The sequence below is a fragment of the Ammospiza caudacuta genome, chromosome 6, assembly GCF_027887145.1.
Source record: "Ammospiza caudacuta isolate bAmmCau1 chromosome 6, bAmmCau1.pri, whole genome shotgun sequence".
NCBI lineage: Eukaryota > Metazoa > Chordata > Aves > Passeriformes > Passerellidae > Ammospiza > Ammospiza caudacuta.
This window is the reverse complement of record NC_080598.1, coordinates 33,606,803-33,628,005: the sequence shown is the minus strand read 5'-3', so window position 1 is coordinate 33,628,005 and position 21,203 is coordinate 33,606,803. Positions and strand designations below refer to the sequence as shown.

Genomic DNA, 21,203 nt, shown 5'->3' with positions numbered 1-21,203 from the left:
ACTTGCTGGTGGGGAGGAACAGAAAAGGCTTTGATGATCTTGCAAGAACTGCACAGCAGAAGAAAAAGCATCCCTGTATTGTTGACTGTGTTTCCAGCACAAATCCAAAGCATAGACCTGTGCCAGCTATTGTGAAAAAAATTATCTGCACCCCAGCCAAAGCCAGCACAACAGGCAACTGAAGGTGGTCTAGCAGCAGGCAGTTGTGTTCCCAGGAGCCAAAATTGATATTTAGGCTAATAAAGCTCTTTCAAGGAATGTATACTCCAGTGATTAATGTATCATCTGCAGTAAAAGTTTGCTGGTTTCATCACAGGAGTAACATCAATCTGATGCAAGATTTGAGAGGGAAACAAGAAACTGAAGCACAGATATTGCTTTTCTCATTATGTAAATATGCAATTCCCTTCAAGTGGTAGGCTCTTTAGCAAGTGCATTAATAGTTTCTGAAGCCCATTTTCACCATTGAAAAGGGTTTTAGGAAATAGAGGATTTAAGAGTAAATGGGACCTACTGGTTCTATGATCTTAACTCTTATTTTCAGCAATATCTAATATTATTTAACATTATAATATGTGATACCATCAAAGATCAGCAAACTAAAAATAGTTTTTACCTTCTGCACAGCTGTGTCAAGCCTTGTTTTATAATCTGACTATCTCATTGGTCAGTCTGCACTCAGTTGTCTTTTTGCCTTTTAACTCAAATAGGACAATCCTTGCTTGTATTCTTTCCTCAGCCAGACAAAAGGGATGTGTAAAAAATTTCAGATTTTATTTTCATTAATTAAATCAAGTTCTCTCATTTTTGTCTTTTAAAACAAGCTCATTCCAAAGTCTTACATGCTGAAATTAATTGCCCTTAATTTGCTCACCAATTTAGTTTTATTTTTAAAGGCAAAACATATATTATCTCTTTATAAGGGGCATTTATGATTAGGGTAGAATTTGATTTCTTCAATTAATTTTCAACAGTATGTTTATTTCTTTGAAAGGAAGGGAAGTGATTTTTTCTATTTCTGATCGCTTTCATGCCATCATTGCACATTATTGGATATGAATTTCTGTAGGCATTTATCGATATTTACATTTACTGAAACCTTCATACAATTTAGTATGTTGCTTTTTATTTAAATTAGCAATAGTAAAGTCTATATGGAAAAAGTCCATGAGAAAACAGAAATCCTTAAGGTGAGACATTCAAAGCACTTACAGCTGGAACATATTTCTCTCTACTGCCTGTGTTGGAAACAGGGCATCCCATTTGATTAACTCACAGTAGATTTATGGAAATAATTCTGTGAGAAACAGTAACAGGTTTGGCAAGACTTCAAACCAGCTGCTGGTATTTTTTCAAATCTGCACCACCCATTGCAGTTTATTTCTTACAGCTCCTTTTTTTCTTTTATATATAGTTTTTCAAAATGTGAGGAGCATCTTTATCAAGGAGTTCTTAGGTGTTTGCATGGCAGTCCTTTGCAACACGGTGTTTGCTTTATGAAGTTTGCAGACAGCCTCACTGGACAATGGTTTCACCCAACAGCACTGATAGTGTGGACAAAGATTGACCTTGGCCATTTACCAGGTTGTTGTTAGTACTTGGCCACTTATAGGTCATATTGTTTTAAGCTTCTGCTAAGTGAATTGCACACCAGATCTTTCCACCTTAACTTAATCTTCTGATACTGTTCTCTCACTGCTTTAATTGTTTCCTGTGCCTTTAGTGGGTACACCCTTTTCCAATATCCTTACCAACTCTTCTGCTCCTCCGATTATTGAACTCCTCAGGATGTATAAATGTGGGGAAATACATGTGACAAGATGTGTTTACACACAGCCCTGTCTAGTCAAAGGGATAAAATGCAGGCTGTTACAGATATTACATGTGACAAGATGTGTTTACACACAGCCCTGTCTAGTCAAAGGGATAAAATGCAGGCTGTTACAGAAACTTTAAAGCTGCTTGTCCTCTTCCCTTTAAAGTCCCCATCTGTTTTCAGAAAGGCTCCTTGTTACACTGAGCCCCAGTGCAAACATCTCTCTCTTAATTTTGGTGCTAGAAGTGGTTAAAGAGAGCAGATATTTGCTTTATAACCCTACCAGAGAGCTGGTTTGCTTTACCTGTCCCATCATCAGGTCACTTCTAAGTGATTTCATTGGTGCAAAAGTTTTCTCCTTGACCATGAAGATAGCTTTGATGGGAGCTAGCTTAGTGTCTAAAAGTGTTTAAAGGACAGCATCCACCACTGTACATGCTATAACCCTGTATCTGCTGCAGCTTTTAGAACTTAAGTTCAGTTCAGGATAGTAAGGCAAAATAGCACATTCAGAAGTGAATTGTCAGTTTGGAAAAGGTATATAAAAAGAATACAGAACTTCACCACCCAGGACTAGAATGTTTTTATTTTTGCCTTAAATATGACCTCTTCTTCTTGCCAAGACAGATTTCTCATATAAGGAATAGGCTTGAAAAAGTCTACCGGAGCATGAGGTGTGAATTCTGCTTTCTTTTGTAGGGAAACTAGAGAATCACTGAGGCTGCAGGCATAGGTGAGGAGCAAAATGTGCCAGCAGACAGTAAAAAAATGATAAAATGGGTCTGAAATGAGAGGATTGAAAATATTGAGGGGAAATTGGATGTAAAGGTCTAATATAGACCAAAGCAGTATTTGTGGCTCTTGAGTGATGGGAATGCAGGACTTAGAGTGTTTGAGGAAGAGTGGGAAGTAGCTTGGATGCAGCAATAGCATTATGAGAACAGGAAGGGCTGTGGTCAGGCAGAAGTGTCTGAAAGGCAGCCTTGAGCTGGTAGAAGGATTTGCAAACTTAGCCATGTGACAGGAGAGTTGTCCAACTGTTCACTTTATAGTGACAGTAAGGACCAAGCTCTCAGATGCCCAGATTTCTAGCTTGAATGAGATTTAGGACTTTAAGTCACTACAAATAGAGATACTCTATGTAATATTTATATTTATTGTAGTCTGTCTTGCCCTGGCTGTGCATTTACATATCAAATTTTTATTTCTGAGCATTAAATTTCACTGAGGTCAATAGATATTTTTAAAGAATTGACAAATGTTGGTGTAAAATTATCAGTGCACAAAGTCTCTTGTGTAAGGACATGGTTACATTATGTTTGCCATTATGTGTGTTAACAGAGCATTCGATCTAGTGATGATACAAGTTTGAAAACAGTAAGAAAATTGCTGTACTTTTTACCACTGCTTGTTCCACCTGCACTGTGTTTACTCCTACATCTGTACATGGAACAGTGTGAGTAGTAATGGCCATATGAAAAAAAAAATTGTGGGTAGTGTGAACAAAATTTTGAGATGGTATGATCAATGATGTTTTATTGGCATCCATTAGCATTCACATACATTACACTTTTGTTTAATATTAGGGTTTAATGTTATCAAGTTAATAAAACTTTTATGCCAAACTGTGGTATAATGCACAGACATGACTATGTTTATTGGTTGAGAAAGTATGTCATTGTTAGAGGAGCCTGTATTCCCTTTGTTTGAAATATTCCCCATTTAAGAAGCCCCCTCTAATTGGTGTTTGTCTGCCATAAAACTGCAGAAGTAAAAATACTTTCAAGTGCAAATCTATTTTTTATGCATGGATGTAAAAGTTATACATAATGCATTTTTAAACTTAAATTGATTTGCTGCTATATTAAAAATGTATTACGCTCTTTGTTAGCAGTAGAAACTGCTCACTTGATGTAGAACATTGTTCTTATCAGTGAAGAGAATTCAACTTGAAGTTTGGATTTCTGTCAGAATTTTCCACTCTTGATTGGGCAAGTAAGGGTTGTAAATCATGCCACCTAGACCAGTACTGTATTATATAATATTTGGAAGTTGACAGTCACTGTCCCCACCATCAAAGTTGTTCAGAAGTAGTATGTAATTGCTTCGCTAATTGAAATTACTTCTTGCTAGGCATGGAATATTTACAGTTTCTTTCTTTTTCTTCTTACTTGGATGTCACTGCCCTTCACTTCTTTTCAGTTTGTTGCATACCTTGAACTCAATTAGCATTCTTTAGGGTCAGAAAATGCATTTTCCATCTTCCCAAGTTTTAATCTCCTTTGTATTCAGCTCCCTTATGTGATCTGGCCAATACATAAGATTTTTTTGTTCCTGGCCAACTGATGTGAAATCATTGCCAGTTAAGTTACTTTTGAGATATGTTTCTCTGTTAATATGAATTGTGTGAGGACTTGGGAGAGATTTCAAGAACATTTATTTGGAACATAATGGTATAATAATATGCATAGCATTGCTTTTGTAGTTTCTCTTCATCAACTGGGCCTCCTTCTCTTGTTGAATGCACTTTATCAGCTGGAGAAATCTCCAAGCTTTTGATAACAAATTCCTGAGGGCCTCTAAAAATCCCTGTTCTTTATATGTTGTATTCTTTCAGAACTCCTTTATGTGGGGGCTGTTTGAATATATGCTGACTCATATTTAATTTCTCTTCTGGTATGGTTTTTATCCTCTTAATGCATTTATCTTTAGGATCATTTTCATATTTTTTTTATACATCCACCTACCTTTTCACTGAATCACAAATCACCTCTTCAAGCTGGACTGGAGCTTATCCTATTGTTTTTCTTCTATATTTTCCTTGCTTAGTTGAATGGCCCTTGGAGGTAAAAAAAAAAAAATAAAAGCAATTTCAGGGCATATTGTGAAATTCTGCTGAAGGAAATGAACCAAAGTAGGACCATCACATGTGCAATTTTGTTCTGGATTTCCAAAACTGATCATCCTTTTCTCAGCATGATGCCCTGCCCTTTGAGATAAAACAGTAACTGGAAGCAAATAGTGGCAGGTAAAACTGAAAAAAAAACCCAAGGAAGGTCTTATTTTCTCATGGAATGCACAACTTCATAAAATATTTCGTAACAGCATGTGGACTCACATTGACAAACATGAGCAAGTTTCAAGATTTGGTATTCAGTAGAGGATATTCACTCCATTGCACTGCACATTCCCCAAGACAGCAAAAAGAGGCAATGGCTACAAACTGAGAGGGACTGTGTTTGTGGAAGGAAACAGAAAATGCTTGTCATCACAAGTTGTCAGGGATATGTGGTATAACATACCTGCCAAAACATCTCTTTGCAGATTCCATGACGTTCCACACATAATCATAATGCTTTTCTTTATTCACCATTCATTTTTGATCTCTGCAGCAGTAATCAAGTGGGAGAGCAGTTAGGTTTTTCTTATGTGTACAGCAAATAATCTGAACTTGATTTGGATGTTGTGTAGTATAATCTCTTACTTTTGATTATCGTAATTCCACCATTGCATGCCTAGATCATTGAATAAGGTACTTGGCATCTTTTTAAACTATTCCTGTGAAAAATTTCTATTGTGAGTTTTGCATTTGTTCAATTTCAGAATTAAGTAATTTAATCATATCAAAAAGATGATGTCATTATGAACAATTCATGTGCTGATTTTGGAAAAAAGTCTGACAGAGGTTTGGATTTTTGGTGAATGTGGATGGGAAAACACTTTTGTGAAAGACTTGGGTCCTGCAAAATTCCAGTTTCTTTGTTGGAATGTAAGCAGGGAAACTTTAGGGCCGCACAAATGGAATATATTATCAGAAAGGAGAAAGCATCTAAGATGGATAGTGTTAAATGTTTGAGGCTATTTCTCCTCTTGTGGAACTCTTCCTTTCAATAAATCCAGCAAAGGCAGAGCCTCAGATTAGATAATTGTTCAGAGCTGTTCTTCCTTTATGACAAGTACAAGCAATAGATTAGATACATTAGATAAGTATTTAAGGTTAGGTCTTCTAAATTCTGCTTTCTGGAGGAAATCAAGGATGAAGATAACAGGTTAATTTCTCATGTGCTCTATTAAGTAGAAGGTAGTGGAATAACACTGAAACAGTATGAGACTTCTGCTTAGAAAACATTTTCTCTCCTCTCATCTTCTAACAAATCCACTAACCATATTTGAGCATTCCTCTTTGCTCACTCTTTGGTTCTGGTTTCCTTGTTTCTGAAGTTTTCTTCAACTGGCTTCCTATCTCATTCTGCTCCAACTGTAACTTCACCTTGTTCTTCAGATATAATGATAGAGATGGCTGTAGTTAATTTTTAGCTATTAACTCCTGCTGCTAATCCATTGTGAATAAGAAAGGGATGTAAATATAATGCATTTATGAGCTGTCAGTGCATTATACTCTCCTAGTTTCCTAAAATGTTCCCCACACAGCACCCTTCTTCCTTCTTTACATTAAGTATCTTTATTTGTCACCTTCAGACCCTTCAAAACCTTTGTCACCTTCAAACCCTTAGGATTTTCAGGTAGTATTTTTGCCATGACTACTTGGTGTTGCTCATGCCTCATCTTTTAATCCACTTATCTATTTTTGTTGTGGTATAGATACTTTTGATTTAAATCACTTACACACATTTTTCATCATAATCTTTTCTATTTACCAGTGTTCATCCGTCATGGGGTTCTTGTGTTAGCTGAGTTTCTGAAAAACAAGGATGTATAATCCATGCCATTTTCTGAATTATAGCTTCTAGATCTTCCTACGGTTGACCAGAGAAAGATAAGGATGCACCTGAATTCCTTTTTGTGGTATTCGCCATGAAAAAGATATGGGTGTTCATTCCTGCTGTCCCTTGCCTTCTTGGTAATACCCTATTTAACTCCCAGAACAGATGTGGTATTGTTTGTGCAATACCCATGTAATTCTCATTCATCCCTTGAGAAGCATTCAAGTTGCACTCTGCAATGTTCCTGTAGAAAACATGCTGTCATGTATATTAACTGTGCCAGGGATGTAAAGCAAGACTTAGACTTAGACTGTCTCCTTGTAATTTATATATGCAAGCATTTAGAACTTCATTGCCCACAGTGTGCACATTGTGTATGCATTTCTCCATATATTTTGAAGAAAGACCAAATAATATTAGATATATGCACCTGTAATATCTCCAGTCTCATTTCTAACTGAATCTTAAACCTCCAGAACAACTTGAGCAGCCACAATTGGTGAGTAATGCAAGAAAAACTTTTTCCCTTAAGGGCAGTGCCTATTGCTGTCACAACTTTTCCTCAAGTTTCTGTGTTGTGTATTACTTTTCTTAATGCCCTAGTTCCATGTCATTATGTGAGATTATAAGCGTTTATTTTTCCTATCTCTCATTTTCCAAACAAACCTAAATTTATTATTCATTTAAAAGTTTCCAATTGATAAAATGAATTGCAGTTCTTCTAGATTGTCTTATTATTGGGATGGTAGTACCTAACCAGGATGTTGGGGAAGGCATCTTTGCTCTAACTCACAATGGTTTTTGTTCAGATGAGGATCCTTTTCCAAATTGAGGTGCTCTTTTTTTCCTCAATTAGGAAGCTAATATGTAGTAATTCAGTTACAACTGCATATATTTTAATTGAATGTGTCTTCTAAAGGAGACATAATTTATTTAAGAATGGCCGTTTCTTCTTGGTCTGTATACTAGTATTGATTGCAGATTTTCTTGAAGTCCCATGATAGCAGTAGTGACAGTGTTTCACTTGAGAGTTCAAACTGGATGTGATTTTAATGCCATAAGACCAGGGAAGGAAAGCAAAAATTAACATAAATGTTTCCAATGTATTTTGCTAATGGACATACTATTGGAATTAAATACTTAAATTGTTAAGATATTGATTTCTTGAGAATCAAATACAAGTAGAAAAAACAAAACACTCAGTTGACTGTTTTTTGAAGAGGAATTTCTCTGTTTTGTGTGGGTCAGGAAAAACCAAACAGGACAATTTAACTTGTGCCTTGCTGGTGTGCTCTAGAGAGCATAAAGCCCAGTTGAATTTCCATGGTTCATTCAATCTTTGGTTTCCTTGCTGAGATTTCTACAAGCCAGTTACTGCAATTTGAAAAGGTTCACCTCAGTTGTGTGGGATTTTGTTTTAGTTAAGATAATAAGAACTTTCAGTTCAGTCTTGGCTGAGACTAGTAGGTTGTCACGAAAGTAACTTTTATTGTCTTCTTCCTCTCTGCTTCAAATGACACATGTTCACTTTAGCGGTAAAAGAGGTATATTTACCAGATTAAGAAATTCTGAAAATAACTTTTGCTGTAAATGAATGTTTTATTTTGCATGCTTCTAAAAATATGAAGCTTTTTGAGCAGCTACCTCATTTGTTTCTTCCATCCTCTGCATCATCTAGGAAAAACCATATATAATAAAGGAAAAGTAATCAGATAGGAGATGTTAGGGGTCATATACACAGGTATTTAAATATTTTAAATAAAAATCTAATATTGGTCTGGCATTAAAATTTTCTGGTTGGGCAGCATAATTTTTAACTGGGAAATATGATAGCAGTGGCTAAAATCTCTAGGCCTGGGTCAATAGGAATCTGTATTGCATTCTGTCAGGTATCAGTCATGATACTTGCAGGCTCCCAGCTATAGCATACTCTGCTCATATAATTTATAGAAGGTAGAGGGGGATTTTCTTCAGTTAGAGTTGTAGAATTTCATTATTCTTAATATCCAAATCAGATAAGTAACATGTATTTTTTCAAAAATGTTAGTGAATTCAGCATATAACAAATGTGCCAGATTGGTAATATACTGAGAAAGAAGTGATCAACAAAGCAAGTTTAAAATGCCATGATAAAGCGTCATTTATTCCAGAAATTAGTCTGTGTCTTTGTCCTCTAGAGGTGTCTCAGAGAGTCAAATTAATGTCTTGCATGTACTGCTAACTGATTGTGTGGAAATTTTTTTAAGTTCACTTTTTCTTTATTCTTCTGTCTTTTTTACCCATCTTCCTCCATTGTAGCAAATTAGACGGCCGGATGAAAGCAAAGGAGTTGCTAGTAGAGTTGGATCCCTCAAAGTAAATATGTTTCTAACATTTATTTTGCAAGTTTTCTTCTATAGCCTACACTTTTCCTTTTGAAGGGGGAGGTGTGGGGAGGGAGGGAAGGGGCTTTTCCATTTCTCACCATCACATCATTTTTATTTCAGTATTCTTATTGCTGTTGGGTCACATTTTGTTTGTTTCTGTGCTACACATAGAACAACCAATTGAAGGCAGGCTGCCAGTTAGGTAGCTTTGGGTGTCTCTAGAAGTGAAAAATAGTAACACCTTTTTTAAGTGCCTGTAATTTGGTGATCATGATTAAACCACTTCTCTGATCTGCCTGTTACATAGAGAAGTGATTTACTCATCTTCAAACTACTGCTTCCCATCTTGAAACATAATTAAACTTTTATAGTGTTCACACTTTTTGCATTTAATACTGCAAAAGACCATTTCAAGAGAGTTGAATATTTCAAATAGATATATAGCCTTTAAATTAGAAAAAAAAAATCAAAGTCGATAAAGATCAAATGAAAGATAGTCACAGGAGACTAATAAGAATGGAGCCACTGTTTTGCTGATAGTATCTTCTGCCTTTTAATGTTTGTATAAACATACAGAAATATTTAGATTGCTTAACAGAACAGGCAGATATCTAAACTACTACCCACCATACACAGTGTTACACCCTGATGAATGATTTTGAACCAAGAGGCTGACCATATGCAGTTTAACCCATTTTGATCTCAAGTTGCCTCTATTTCAGTTATCCTGTTTTTCAATTTTTTCCTACTTTGTTTCCTTTTAGCACTTTCTCAACCACTAATTATTTATTTTTTTCTTCTGTATTCTCCTTGCCTTTCCTGTCTTCTTGGTTTATGATCTTTTGTTTTGGTTTTGTATGTAAGTGTATTGCATTTGTTCCAGGACAAGCCATCCTCTCTGTTCTCTAACACTGTTCTACAGCTGCTCTTTGTGAAAATGTTATTTCACTGAGCACAAAGAAGGGGAGGGAAAGGATTAATTATGCACCTCTTTCCAGTAATGCCTCCATTTAAATTGATCTTAGCAGAGAAAAAGAAGCCAGTTGCTACTTGTTTATACAAGTTCTAGCTAGAGGCATCTGTAGCATTCCTCACTGTCTGTGAGGCTTTATCTTTTCATCTTGTGTTTTGGGAAGATGTTTTAATTACAGTTAGATGAGAAGAGCAGTGTAATGAATGAGGCTCTGTTTCAGGGGAAGACATTCAGGACCACTGAATTTACATGGATAAAAATACAAGACAGCCACAGTTTCTGTGCTGTTTTTGAAAATTCTGTTCATGATTGCAGTTACCATGCATTTTGAGGCATCAGTCATCACATACAGATCTAGATTCATAATGCATGCACTTATGCAGAAGATGTAGTTTACTTAGATGGTGGGTTTCACCTGCTATTATGAAGACCTGCTGATAGCTCATTTTGGATTAATATTTCTTTATGTGATTTAATGCCATGACTTAAAATATATATGTAGACAGAAAATCTTTCCTATAGAAAATGGGAAATCCTAACTGAGGATCCCAAACATGAAAATATTCATTTTACAGAAAGAAATTAAAATATTATATTTTAATAAAATAAAATGTATTTTATTAAATAAAATATTTTTCCATTAAAATTCTTTTTATGTAAATAAATTCTAGAACACAGCCTTACTAATAAATAAGCAAAAATAAAACCCTAATAATGTAGCAGAGAGTCAGTAGCTTTATAGTTCCCTTGATTTTTCTTTTTTTTTCCTGTAGTGAAAAATAGCCATGTTAAGCAAAGATACCTTGCTTTCAGATACCAAGTTGACTGAGCCTTGTATGTCTGTGTTGTTCAAAGCACTTTGATATCTTGGAATGTTTTGGCAGAGGCAGTGAGAAATGCATTATGCTATGGTTTATTAAAAACAAAATAAAACAAAACACAAAAACAAAGAGCAAAAGAAAAATGAAGTAAGAACAACTGTGACAAGAGAGCAGGTTGCTTTTTCAATTCGTTTTCTGATGTTTACATGTAGCTCCATGGAAAGCTGGAGGAGCTCAGAGATCACCCAGAAGGCAATGTCAAAGGATGCTCTCTCCGAGTAAATGTATGATTTCACTCGGTGATCTCATTTTTTAAAAAACCTCTACTGGCTGGTAACACCAGATCTGATTGGTTTGTCCTCTCATCCTCATCTTTTTCCTTTCTCTCTCTATTTCTTCCTTTGTGTTTTCTTTCTTTTCTAGCTGGGGTTTCATTTTAATGTATATGAGAAACCTGACCTGATTGACAGAGTTTGTTGTAAAGAATATGCTACTGCATTTTAATGAGTGCTAATCAAACTGCTTGACTTTACAGAAACTAAAAAAAAAAATCCCTTTCCAAAATCGAAGTCGCATATCTAAAAGTTTCCTGAATATTAAACTTAGCAAGGAATAAAACAGATAGTATTTTTATTCTTTAAAAGGCTTTCTGTCAGTGTTAGTCTTACGTGAACCAAAAACTGTGGCTGATACAAGGTAACCCAAAAGCATATAGGTTCACATGTACCTCTGTCTTTGCCATTAATCTTTTTGGGTCCCTGTTTTACCTTACAAAATAGGTCAATATTTGGTTGAATGACAGCTATGCAAATTTTGTTGCTTGTTTTTTTTAGCAGAATAATGCAAAAAATACAGCAGCATGTTTCTTCTGTGTCACATTTGTTCTTTAATGAAAAAAGTTGTAAAAAAAGAAATAGGATCTAGTATATCAGTCATGACACCCTATAAAAGTCACCAGGTTGTCCCAGAAATATTTAATAAAGTCAAATCCAATATAACAACACAGCAGTACCTCTTTTTTAGTATTTCACCTCATAAATTAAGAATAGCTTTTCAGCAATTCTATATAGAAGTGTCTTTAAGCCATGTATTTTGCATAAAATGACAATTAGGAAAAAGTTTGTAGCAGAGTAAATGTGAAAGATAGTAGCACTTTATCCCTTTGCACATCCGTCCACTGAAGGGTCTCTCAGTAATTTCTTTGGATTCATGTCCTCTATGTCTTCCATACACTATGATTGTTGTCATCCTCAGAACTATCACTCTAATGCATAATCCTGTAAGGTTATACAATGCAAGATAATTTTTGTAATGAATTTTTTTTTATAATTTTTGCCCCTTTTGGATGCTTTTGCATATACAGCTTTGTATCTGGCATACAGTTGATTACTGCTTATTGTCAAGTAGAAATTCTTGAGTTTATAATCTTTTGCAGGTCAAATACAAGGAAATTGAGCTGCTAATGTTTTGCAGTTTCCTGTAAAATAAAATTAAATAAAGGATAACTTTATCCTTTATCTGATATCTTTATCCTGTCAAATCTTTTAGGAATCAAGTTTTGGGGGGAAACTGTCATATTTTAGACTTGGTGATAACTCACAATCAAGACAAAGCAAGTTATTTTAAACTACTTTTTGTTAAATTCCTGATTTAGTACTTAAAAATAAATGTAAAGCCAGAAAAAAAAATGCCATGAAACATGGTACTACAAAAAATATGCTCTAATTATACATTATTTCACAGAATGTCACATGGGGAAAGATTTCAAACTAAAAGCTGTGACTGCATTAGCCATGGCAGCATGACAAAATGAGTTGTCATGAAATTGTCCTGTTCCTCTGTGCCACTTCATCTGTTATTTCATTACCATATCCTCCATGATGGAAGTCAGTCAATTAGTAAAGAATGTAAGTAAGTAAATAAAGAAATATTCCATGTATTCTGCATGTGCCTCTAAGTTTCCTAAAACAAGCAGAGCACATTGCTAAAATTTGCTGCTTTGTCACTGCTCCTCTGATTCATGCAGGAATAATGGATGTTTTAGATAAGAGCATTTTAAAAGACAATATACAAATGATTGATCAAAGAGAAGAAATAGTGAACAATTGGAGAAAATAAAAAAGAGGGATCAGTTAATAGTTAATTTTTAAAATAATTTTCATTTTTTGCATACTGCTTTTGGAAAGGGTTTTAGATGTAGGTTTTTGATATTTCTACAATGTGGCAAAAGTATTGAATTGTATGGGAGGGGGAGCATGAAGTATCTGATGGCCAGCCCCAGAAGTGAAAACAAAATGCTATTGCAAAATACCATTAAGGTGGAACCTTTATTTCAGAATGAATTGCAAAGACATTCTTTCCAGATTGAGTTCAAAGGCCATTGGAAATTTGGGGAGTATAGTTCCAAAGCTTCTGATCATTGTTGCTTCTGTGTATCTAGTTGCTGATATGTAAAAACTCCATGCTGTGATGATTCTTGCTAATCATGCATTCTTTGGATCCTCACCTGCAAAACTGAGGCTAGTGTTTTTTTCCATGCTGTTGAAAGACAAACCATGGGAACAATGGCTGGACATTATTTGTGAAAATCTTGATTAGAGCCTCATCCAAAAGTCTTAGGTGAATAGCTGCACCCCTGTTCTGAGCAAAAGCACACCTTACCTTTCTTAGAAAGATTTTAAAGCTGTATTTCTAGAAACATTTTTTGCTGTGTCAGAAGATCTTTCTTTTTTCTTGTTTTTCTCTAATTATGAAATAGACTGTTAAGAATAACAGTTGATTTCTTAAAACTGTGTTTTTCAGTCTTGCTGTTTGTTGAAGGAATTTTCTATTTTTGTCTTAATCCTTCTGCAACTCATCTCAGTTTAAGAAAACATTTTATCAGTTGAGGAAAATTCTGAGTGTGTGGGATTCAAATTTCCTTAGCAATGTTATCTAGAAGAGCAAATTAAATACAGAATGCCAGAAAGGAGCAAAAATATTTTTGGAGTATTAAAATTTTTTGAGGAAGAAAAAAAGTTGTATATTTAATGGAGACACAAATTAGCATAGACCAATGTGACTGTCGAAATTTCCTGGAAATGATATTTTCTATTTCAATGAAAAAATATGAAATACACATTTGAAACTGAAAAATATTCTTGAGAAACTTCTATGAATACTATGTCCTCTGCTCAGTCCATCATATACCTAAGTCAGCAAGTGGTCACTAATAACCTGTGTGAAAATCCTTGCTGGATTCATCTTTACCACAAATGTAACCAAACTGCTGTACAGTTTAAGTCGAAGGAAGTTTTGCTAACGCTTCTGATAATTCATTTCTTTTACCCCTAGAAAAAAATCAAGACATGATTTTTTGTACATTTATAAGAACCAATTTTTTTTTTTTTACATTTTGTTTATTAGGCTGCTTTTACTCCTACTTCAGACAGTGAAACAGGAAATATTTCACCTAAAGAAAGGATTTTTCTATAAATTACTGGCGAGTCTTTTTTTAATACTCGAGTTATGTCTGAGTGATTAATAGTTTGGAATAATGGGTATCATGCATAGACAAAATGTGTCTTAAGCAATAAATAAAACTATAGGTTACCAATTAACTTGTGTTAACTTTCACTGAAAGCTCTTGACAGTGGACAGAGTCCCTCAAGAACCACACACATGACATTGCTTAGGGGCCTAATCTGCAGGTTTCTACTGACCTATATGTGGCCATTAGTCATTGAGCTTTGTGAGTTATTCTGGTTTTTAGAGCAGTGAGATTGAAGAAAAACCTCCTTGTCAAAATGCTGGTTCTTGGTATGTCAACACATAAAGATATTCACAGCCTCTTATGCGTTTTCACCCATAAGATTGTGTCCTTTGTAGAGTTAGAAAAAGACTAATACTTTTAAATGAAACAGATCAGTAAAGTTTTGTCCTAGAATACCTTATTGTCCTAAATATAGTGTTGTCAGGTATCTAGAGGACCAAGAATTTATATTTGTCTTCAGATTCATCTTTAGTTTTAATTATTTTCAAATAGAGTACTTTTTTCCCCCCTTTTAAAGAAGCTTCCACCTTAAAAGGCATAAGTTTGAAGTTTCTGAAATAGCTGGTCATGGAAACTTTATGAACCCCCTGCCACTATCTCAGTGCTGGAACCACCTATACAGAAAACCTTCTGAGACCCTTACTGTGCCACCATTTCTTTTTTAACAATGTTTTCTTTTCCCCACTGCACAACCAGGCTCGACTCCCTTCGTGCTCATCCACCTATAGTGTTTCTGAGGTATACTTTGCACGTGTTCTCTCACACAGTCGACCTGCTCACCCATCACACTTTTTTGATTTTATTTACTTTTTTCTTTTTTTTTTGCATTGCACTGTGCACAAGTGGGGAAAAATCAGCTGGGGGGGCAGATTTTGCATGATCAATCTGCAACCATGTTTAGCGTGGTTTTAAAATCACTGTACCCAGTCTGAGACCACCATGATGTATAGTCCAGTAGCTAGGCAACTACCACATAGCATATAAGCATAAATGATTTTATAAAAACATACTTAGTTATCGCTTGCATTAAGTAAAAACAACAAATTTACAGATGCCAAGGCTGTAAAATGCTTCACTTTTTAGTCTGACCCATTTTCGGACAGTGAGACTGGAAGGACTCTAAAGATGGCCATCAGGTTATGATTGCTAATTACCTGAATAGATATAGGTGGGTTTATGATACCAGAAATTCATTATTAATATCCAATGCTCTGGCTCGAGTCACTACCTGACAAAATGCATGTACCATTTTAAATACTTTTGTATCAGCTTCATGATGGTCTTCTAAAATGAAGTATAGTACCATCTTAACAAGAATCAAAAATGAAAATGCTTTCAGTTGTAATTAGAATGGGGAAAGAAAGAAGAAATACCTTAAGATAAACTAGAATTCACAACATCATGGGATAAAATAAAGTTTATAAAATACTGTAAAATTTTGGCCTGCTGTTTAAAGATTAGGTTTCAGCATATTATTATAGTTGATAAATGGATGAGTATCAAAAGATGGACTTAAGGTTTCCTGCTATGCTGAATCAGTCTTGAACACATATAGTTATTTATTCTGTATTTTAAAAGAATCCTTTAAAGGTGAGAAGATCCCATAAGAAATTAACAGTTTGCTCTACCTCGCACTGTGGGCCAGGTTCTAGACCTGATCTGGATGTTATATTCATGAGCAGTATAAAAAATGCAAACATAAAGAGCTCACCTACTCAATCACTTTGTCCCTGAGCAGGAAGATCTCTACCTTGCTGATTGTGTGTGTAATTTGTTCTCAAAAGTTTCAGCTTCTCAAGTAATCATTCCTTGCACTTCCTTATCCTTAGTACTAAAAGGTTTTTATAGTTTCAGTCTATGAATAGGCAAAAGATGTAATAGAACAGTTCTTAAAAAAGAAAGATGGTTACCAGTTTTTCTGTCAGATCTGTCTGGCTCTACTGGGAGACAAGTAGTTTTAAAAATAATCAGGTACATGTTCTTAAAAGCACCTAATATGTATTCTGCAGTTCATTGTTCCTCACCACTGCATTATATGAAAGCCTTACTGTTTTTATCATGATTATCATCAGAACACCAATATGGAATAAATAAGTTATATTAGACTCATGTGCATACAAAGCCACTTTTTTCTAAGCTAACACCAGAACAAGCAATTAAGTTTAGTGCTTATGGGTGCAAGACAGAAGCCATCCTCACTCCATTCTTCTGATTTTCTAAATGAAATTAAGAAAAAGGAGTGGATCAGCAGGCATTTCATAGTTCATGTCAGCAAAAGTGATGAACATGCTCTTACACATGATGAAGTCAATAAGTCACTTTGTCCTGAGGTGACTTTATGATGCTGAATTGTATCCCCGTTCCTACAGTGAAGTGAGCGGGAGAAGAAGAGTGCAGTTTTTTCTCCCAAAAGGATGAGGGGAAGGGCCGCTGAATTTTGCCCTTTAGGAGACATCCCTTTGGAAGTTCCTTTCCAAATTTGTCCCAAACCAGGACACACTTCTAGGGAAGTTAGAGTCTTCTTGCTTTGCCTGGAACTTCAGCCATTTGTCCATCACTTTATGGAGGGATCGCTGTCTTCAGAAGCACAAACCGGCATATTGCAGCTGCTGACTGGTCAGCATATATGGATCTCCTGCTTGATCAGATGCCAAAAACATTTTGCCTTCTCCAAAACTATCACTACCTTGCAATTTGTGCTCAAGAATCTGCTATCTGGACTATCAAAGTGGCACTGCAAGACTGTGCAAGCAGTTCATCCTTTAGACTATCCAAAGGCAAGATCTTCATATCTAAACTACAAATGGCCTGGCTGTCTGCTGAACCAGATTTTGTGATGCAGTAGCTGATCGGAATTTCATGCTCACAAAACACACAGTACAAGATATGAAAAGCACAAGGTATAAAAAATATGGATACATTATTCTCTGGTGGCAGACTACCACCCTGTGTGTTTTTCAGCAGAACATGCAAACCCCTAACCAGAGCCAAAGCTATAAAGCAATTGAAACTAAAGATGTCTGTGGAAGTTGTAATTATTTGAAGAGGCAGGAAGGGTTTGGAAGTTCTCTGGGGTCCATAAAGGATTTGTAGTCTAGTTTCTATCTTTAAGAGGCTCTTCATTCAAAAATACAGCTTCATATCAGGATGCATGTCAAACAATGTTCAACATCATCCTCTATTACTTTAGAAAATGGGAAAGGATACTATGAGTAAACATCTTGACTTCTAAATTATGAGATAGAAAATCTCCTGAATTGAAGTATTGTTAAATCAGCTCCTGAAGCCTGTCAGTAATTTTGATCATGGGAAGAAAATTATTAATGGTGTATTACATAATGTCTCATAACCTGGGGGAAAAAAGAACCACACTTCTGATAGGATCTCTGTGGGTTTTTTGTGTCCACATTTATTTCTGTGGTTCTTATTCCAAAGAAATATTTTTCTTAATTTAATTCTTAAAGCACCAAGTTAAGAGCTTCCTAATTTTCTGCATCTGAGTCATCATCAGATAGCTTTGGACCTTCAGAGGATACCTGGAACAAAATGGCAAGAGAAATGGAATCAGTGCTGAGATTTCAGGTGAACCTGCCTTCTGACAAAGGTACAATGAAAGATGAAAGAGATAACCTCATATAAATGATTTCTGAAATCTCATTTCAGGAAATAGATGTATTAGATTAATTATAAAATTTCGTCATGATTTTAATTGTTGAGAAAAGGTCTGGAATTGGATTAACTGGCACTTGTAGAGCTCAGATTGTAAAAAAGGAAAGTCAATCTACTATCAATGATTTCCTGTCACATAGAAGGTCTTTGAATGAAGAAATAAAAGATCTTCCAGCAGAAGCCAAACAGGACCTGTGTATTCTGCATTGTGAAGTATTTGAGGTAGAATTTGCTGCCTGTTTTGTTCATAGAAAACATCCTTGTTGAGGCTATTTTGCATCTCAGAGTCCAATAATTAGAAAAAGCTTCTTTTCATCTGTTCTTTTTTATAGTCACCAGTAGCATAAGTGGAACTCCAAATGTGGTCAGGTGATGCCTATTTGAGAGTAATGGGCAGGAAGATTTTAGAAACTTCTACTTACTTTTATGTACAGAGAGGTTTGTAGAGTTGCAGACATTATGGCATAGGAGTATGATACACACTCTTAGCCCCAGTGAGCCCCTTTACAATTCCACGTGTCTGTAATGACATCTTGGTTTTGGTACAATTCAGTGAAATTGAAGTGAGTTTTTTAAAAAGAGATTTCCTTCTGTCAAGAGAAGTAAGGCTTTAATTCTGTAAAATGGTATGATGATAAAATATAAGTTTATATTCTCTTTAAATTTCACAGTGTGTGATGAAATTTTTCATCCTTGATGTAAACCAGTTAGCTTCATGCCTGTAATTTTTGTGGATATTAGCAGGACTACTGAAATGGTTTATCTAAGAGTTAAATTATTAATTAGGACTTATGATGACTTAACAGATGCACAGTATGGTATGTGTAGTATAGATATGTAATTTACTTATTATTCAGTTGTCACAAAACATAGTTTATTTTTAAATAGTAGTAGTTCACTTACGATATTAAATCAAATCAGCTTCACTTAAATTTTTAGAACTACTCTGACATCAGCATGAATCTCAAAAATATTCACAATGTAAATTAGACAGATTATTCAATAAAGGCACATAGTCTCCTTATTTATAAAATTACATTTAGTTAGTGTTATGCAGTGGCACCATTTTTTATTCTCATTTGTATCTCAAACTTTCTATTAGCATCAGTTTCTCGCTCCCTCTCTCTCCCTGTCCTCTGGCTTTTGCATGTGCTGTGTGTTTGGCTAAAAGCGTAATGAAGGAAACCTCTTGATCTGCTTGTTGGAAGGATAGTGGCAACAAAATGTTTATTGCAGTGCTACTCCCTTCTTTCCAAATAATAAAGTCTTTCAAAGAGGAAGACACTCAGGCCCATAGCTTCTCATGTGTTTTGTTTAGCCTCATTGAGTGCTTAGAACATGCTGTCTTTTATTGTGAAAGATCTGCAAAATACTGTGTTAGTTCTCTCTCCCTCAAAGAATATTATTTCTATAAAGATAGGTTTGAAAAATGTATTGGCTGCATTCTGATTGAGGGGATTTAATTGTATAATTATCATTGTTAATTACACAGCAGGGACCTGTATTATCTCATTGAGGGTCACCAGTACAGGCAATTAAGGAGCAGTATTCAGAGAACAAGAGGAAATACTATTTTCTGCAATAGGTAGTTGACTCCAGAAGACCATTCTGAGACCGCATGAAGATTTTTAAGTGCTGTAAATTAAAGTATTTTATATAGTGTACATTGCAAAATGTTGTAAATAACTGAATCTTGTTTTTCAGAATTAAAGCCAGATAAGGAATTGGTTCTCCTTCTGCTTAGACTACTTTGACTAGAAGGCAGTGCTGATTGACCAGGAGGTCATTTAGGAGGAGATGTTTACCACCAGCAAAGAACCTGAATTCAGTTTTAGGTATAGGATGCTAAGTTCCCTGTTGGTATCTGTTGTAAATTTTTTCTACATAGCCCAAATTGAGTAAATGTAAGCAGGTCCCCTGTTCTTTTCTCTGATTTTATGTAGAAGTTCAGTAGATAGAGAACTTGGTTCATTACTTCTGACATACAAAAATATACTGAGCCATTGAATAGAAATTACTGCATTAAATTCAGATTCCCTATCTTGTTGCCTTAGGAATCCCATATACTTTATAGAGATGCTCTTTCCAATTTGAAATAATGTTTTTCCAAGAAATAAATGAACACAATAGAGCCAATAACAATCCCATAATCATTTGGGGGTTTTCCAAATGTGTTGTCACTATCTCCTCCTGGTTTTCTGTGGTTTTGAGTTATTTTTTTTTCAGCTGCAAATAGAACAATGAGTCTTTAAGTAAAACTAGAATTTATAGGTGTTTCTCTTTTGAACATGAGCAAGAACTCAGAGCTTTCTATTTGGCAATTGCCATTTAAAGGATTGCATTTTGATTTGCTAGCAGTACCACCTTTCTCTATGCTTAAGAAAAAATAACTAATTCAAATTCTTACTTTTAGAGAAGCACAGTTTCCTCAATGCACATTAAAGTACAAAAATATATGGAAAAGGTGATCTTCCTTATTCATAGAAAATAGTTTTGCTAGTGCTGTCTTCATTCATGATTTTAGGATTAGTTTAGGATTAAGATTATGAACATCTTTAGTGTTCTCTTTATCATATAAGAATAGAGTATAACAAAATTTCAAAGTTACATCAGGAAGGACAGTGTGTTATTGCAATAATCTGATCAAAGTATGCATTAATAACCTTGATTAATGACATCAGATTTTTTTTTAATTCTTTAAACAATGTTGCTATATTTGTGTTTTAAATGCTATTTATCTTTACTCAGCCATTGCTGAATCTCAAATTAGATCCATTATTAGTTCATACATTCAAAATAAAAGTAAAATATTACTTAAGCCTACGCCTTCCCTGTGCATGGTACTTAGCTTTTGACTTCTGCCAAATAAAGTTATCCCTTCATATTAACATTTTGCACTTTCATTCAGCACTAATAAGTTCAGTTCAAGCACTAAGTTAATTTACAAAAAAAAACTATTTAACATTTGGGAGAGTGGTAAAAGATAGGGTTTTGAACAGCATCTCATTTAATGTTGCAGATTTTGACTTAAACCTTATCTATTCAACCTAACAAAATTGTAATACTTTTTGTTGATTTTTGTTATGGTGAAATGCTTTCCAGAGCTGCATTTATCAGCTCTGATTGGAAAAGGGCAAATAAATAATTTCTGTCCTTCCCCATGTGGAATTTAAAATTCTCTACTTTTTGTTTCAAGACAAATCTTCACATTTCGATTTTTAATTCTTATTCTCCCTTGTTTCTTGTACCACAAAACAGGAAGACGTTTCACCTTGCCTTACGGTAGAGATGTGCAATCCTTT

The 21,203-nt window shown here is 35.0% G+C and overlaps 1 protein-coding gene across 24 annotated transcripts in view; it reads left to right on the top strand.

Annotated features, from left to right (window-relative positions):
• GPHN (gephyrin) overlaps window positions 1-21,203 on the top strand; it is a 268,916-nt gene that overhangs the window by 187,147 nt on the left and 60,566 nt on the right. For 11 of the 24 annotated variants that reach the window (XM_058807892.1, XM_058807898.1, XM_058807878.1 and 8 more), the window contains 2 exons: window positions 8,839-8,895; window positions 14,929-14,970. The exons of 6 other annotated variants lie outside the window; for them this stretch is intronic. In XM_058807892.1, coding sequence (XP_058663875.1) covers window positions 8,839-8,895; window positions 14,929-14,970 — 99 coding nt within the window. The remainder of the gene's footprint in view (window positions 1-8,838; window positions 8,896-14,928; window positions 14,971-21,203) is intronic. 7 more of the 24 variants (XM_058807893.1, XM_058807879.1, XM_058807890.1 and 4 more) reach the window with 2 other exon arrangements.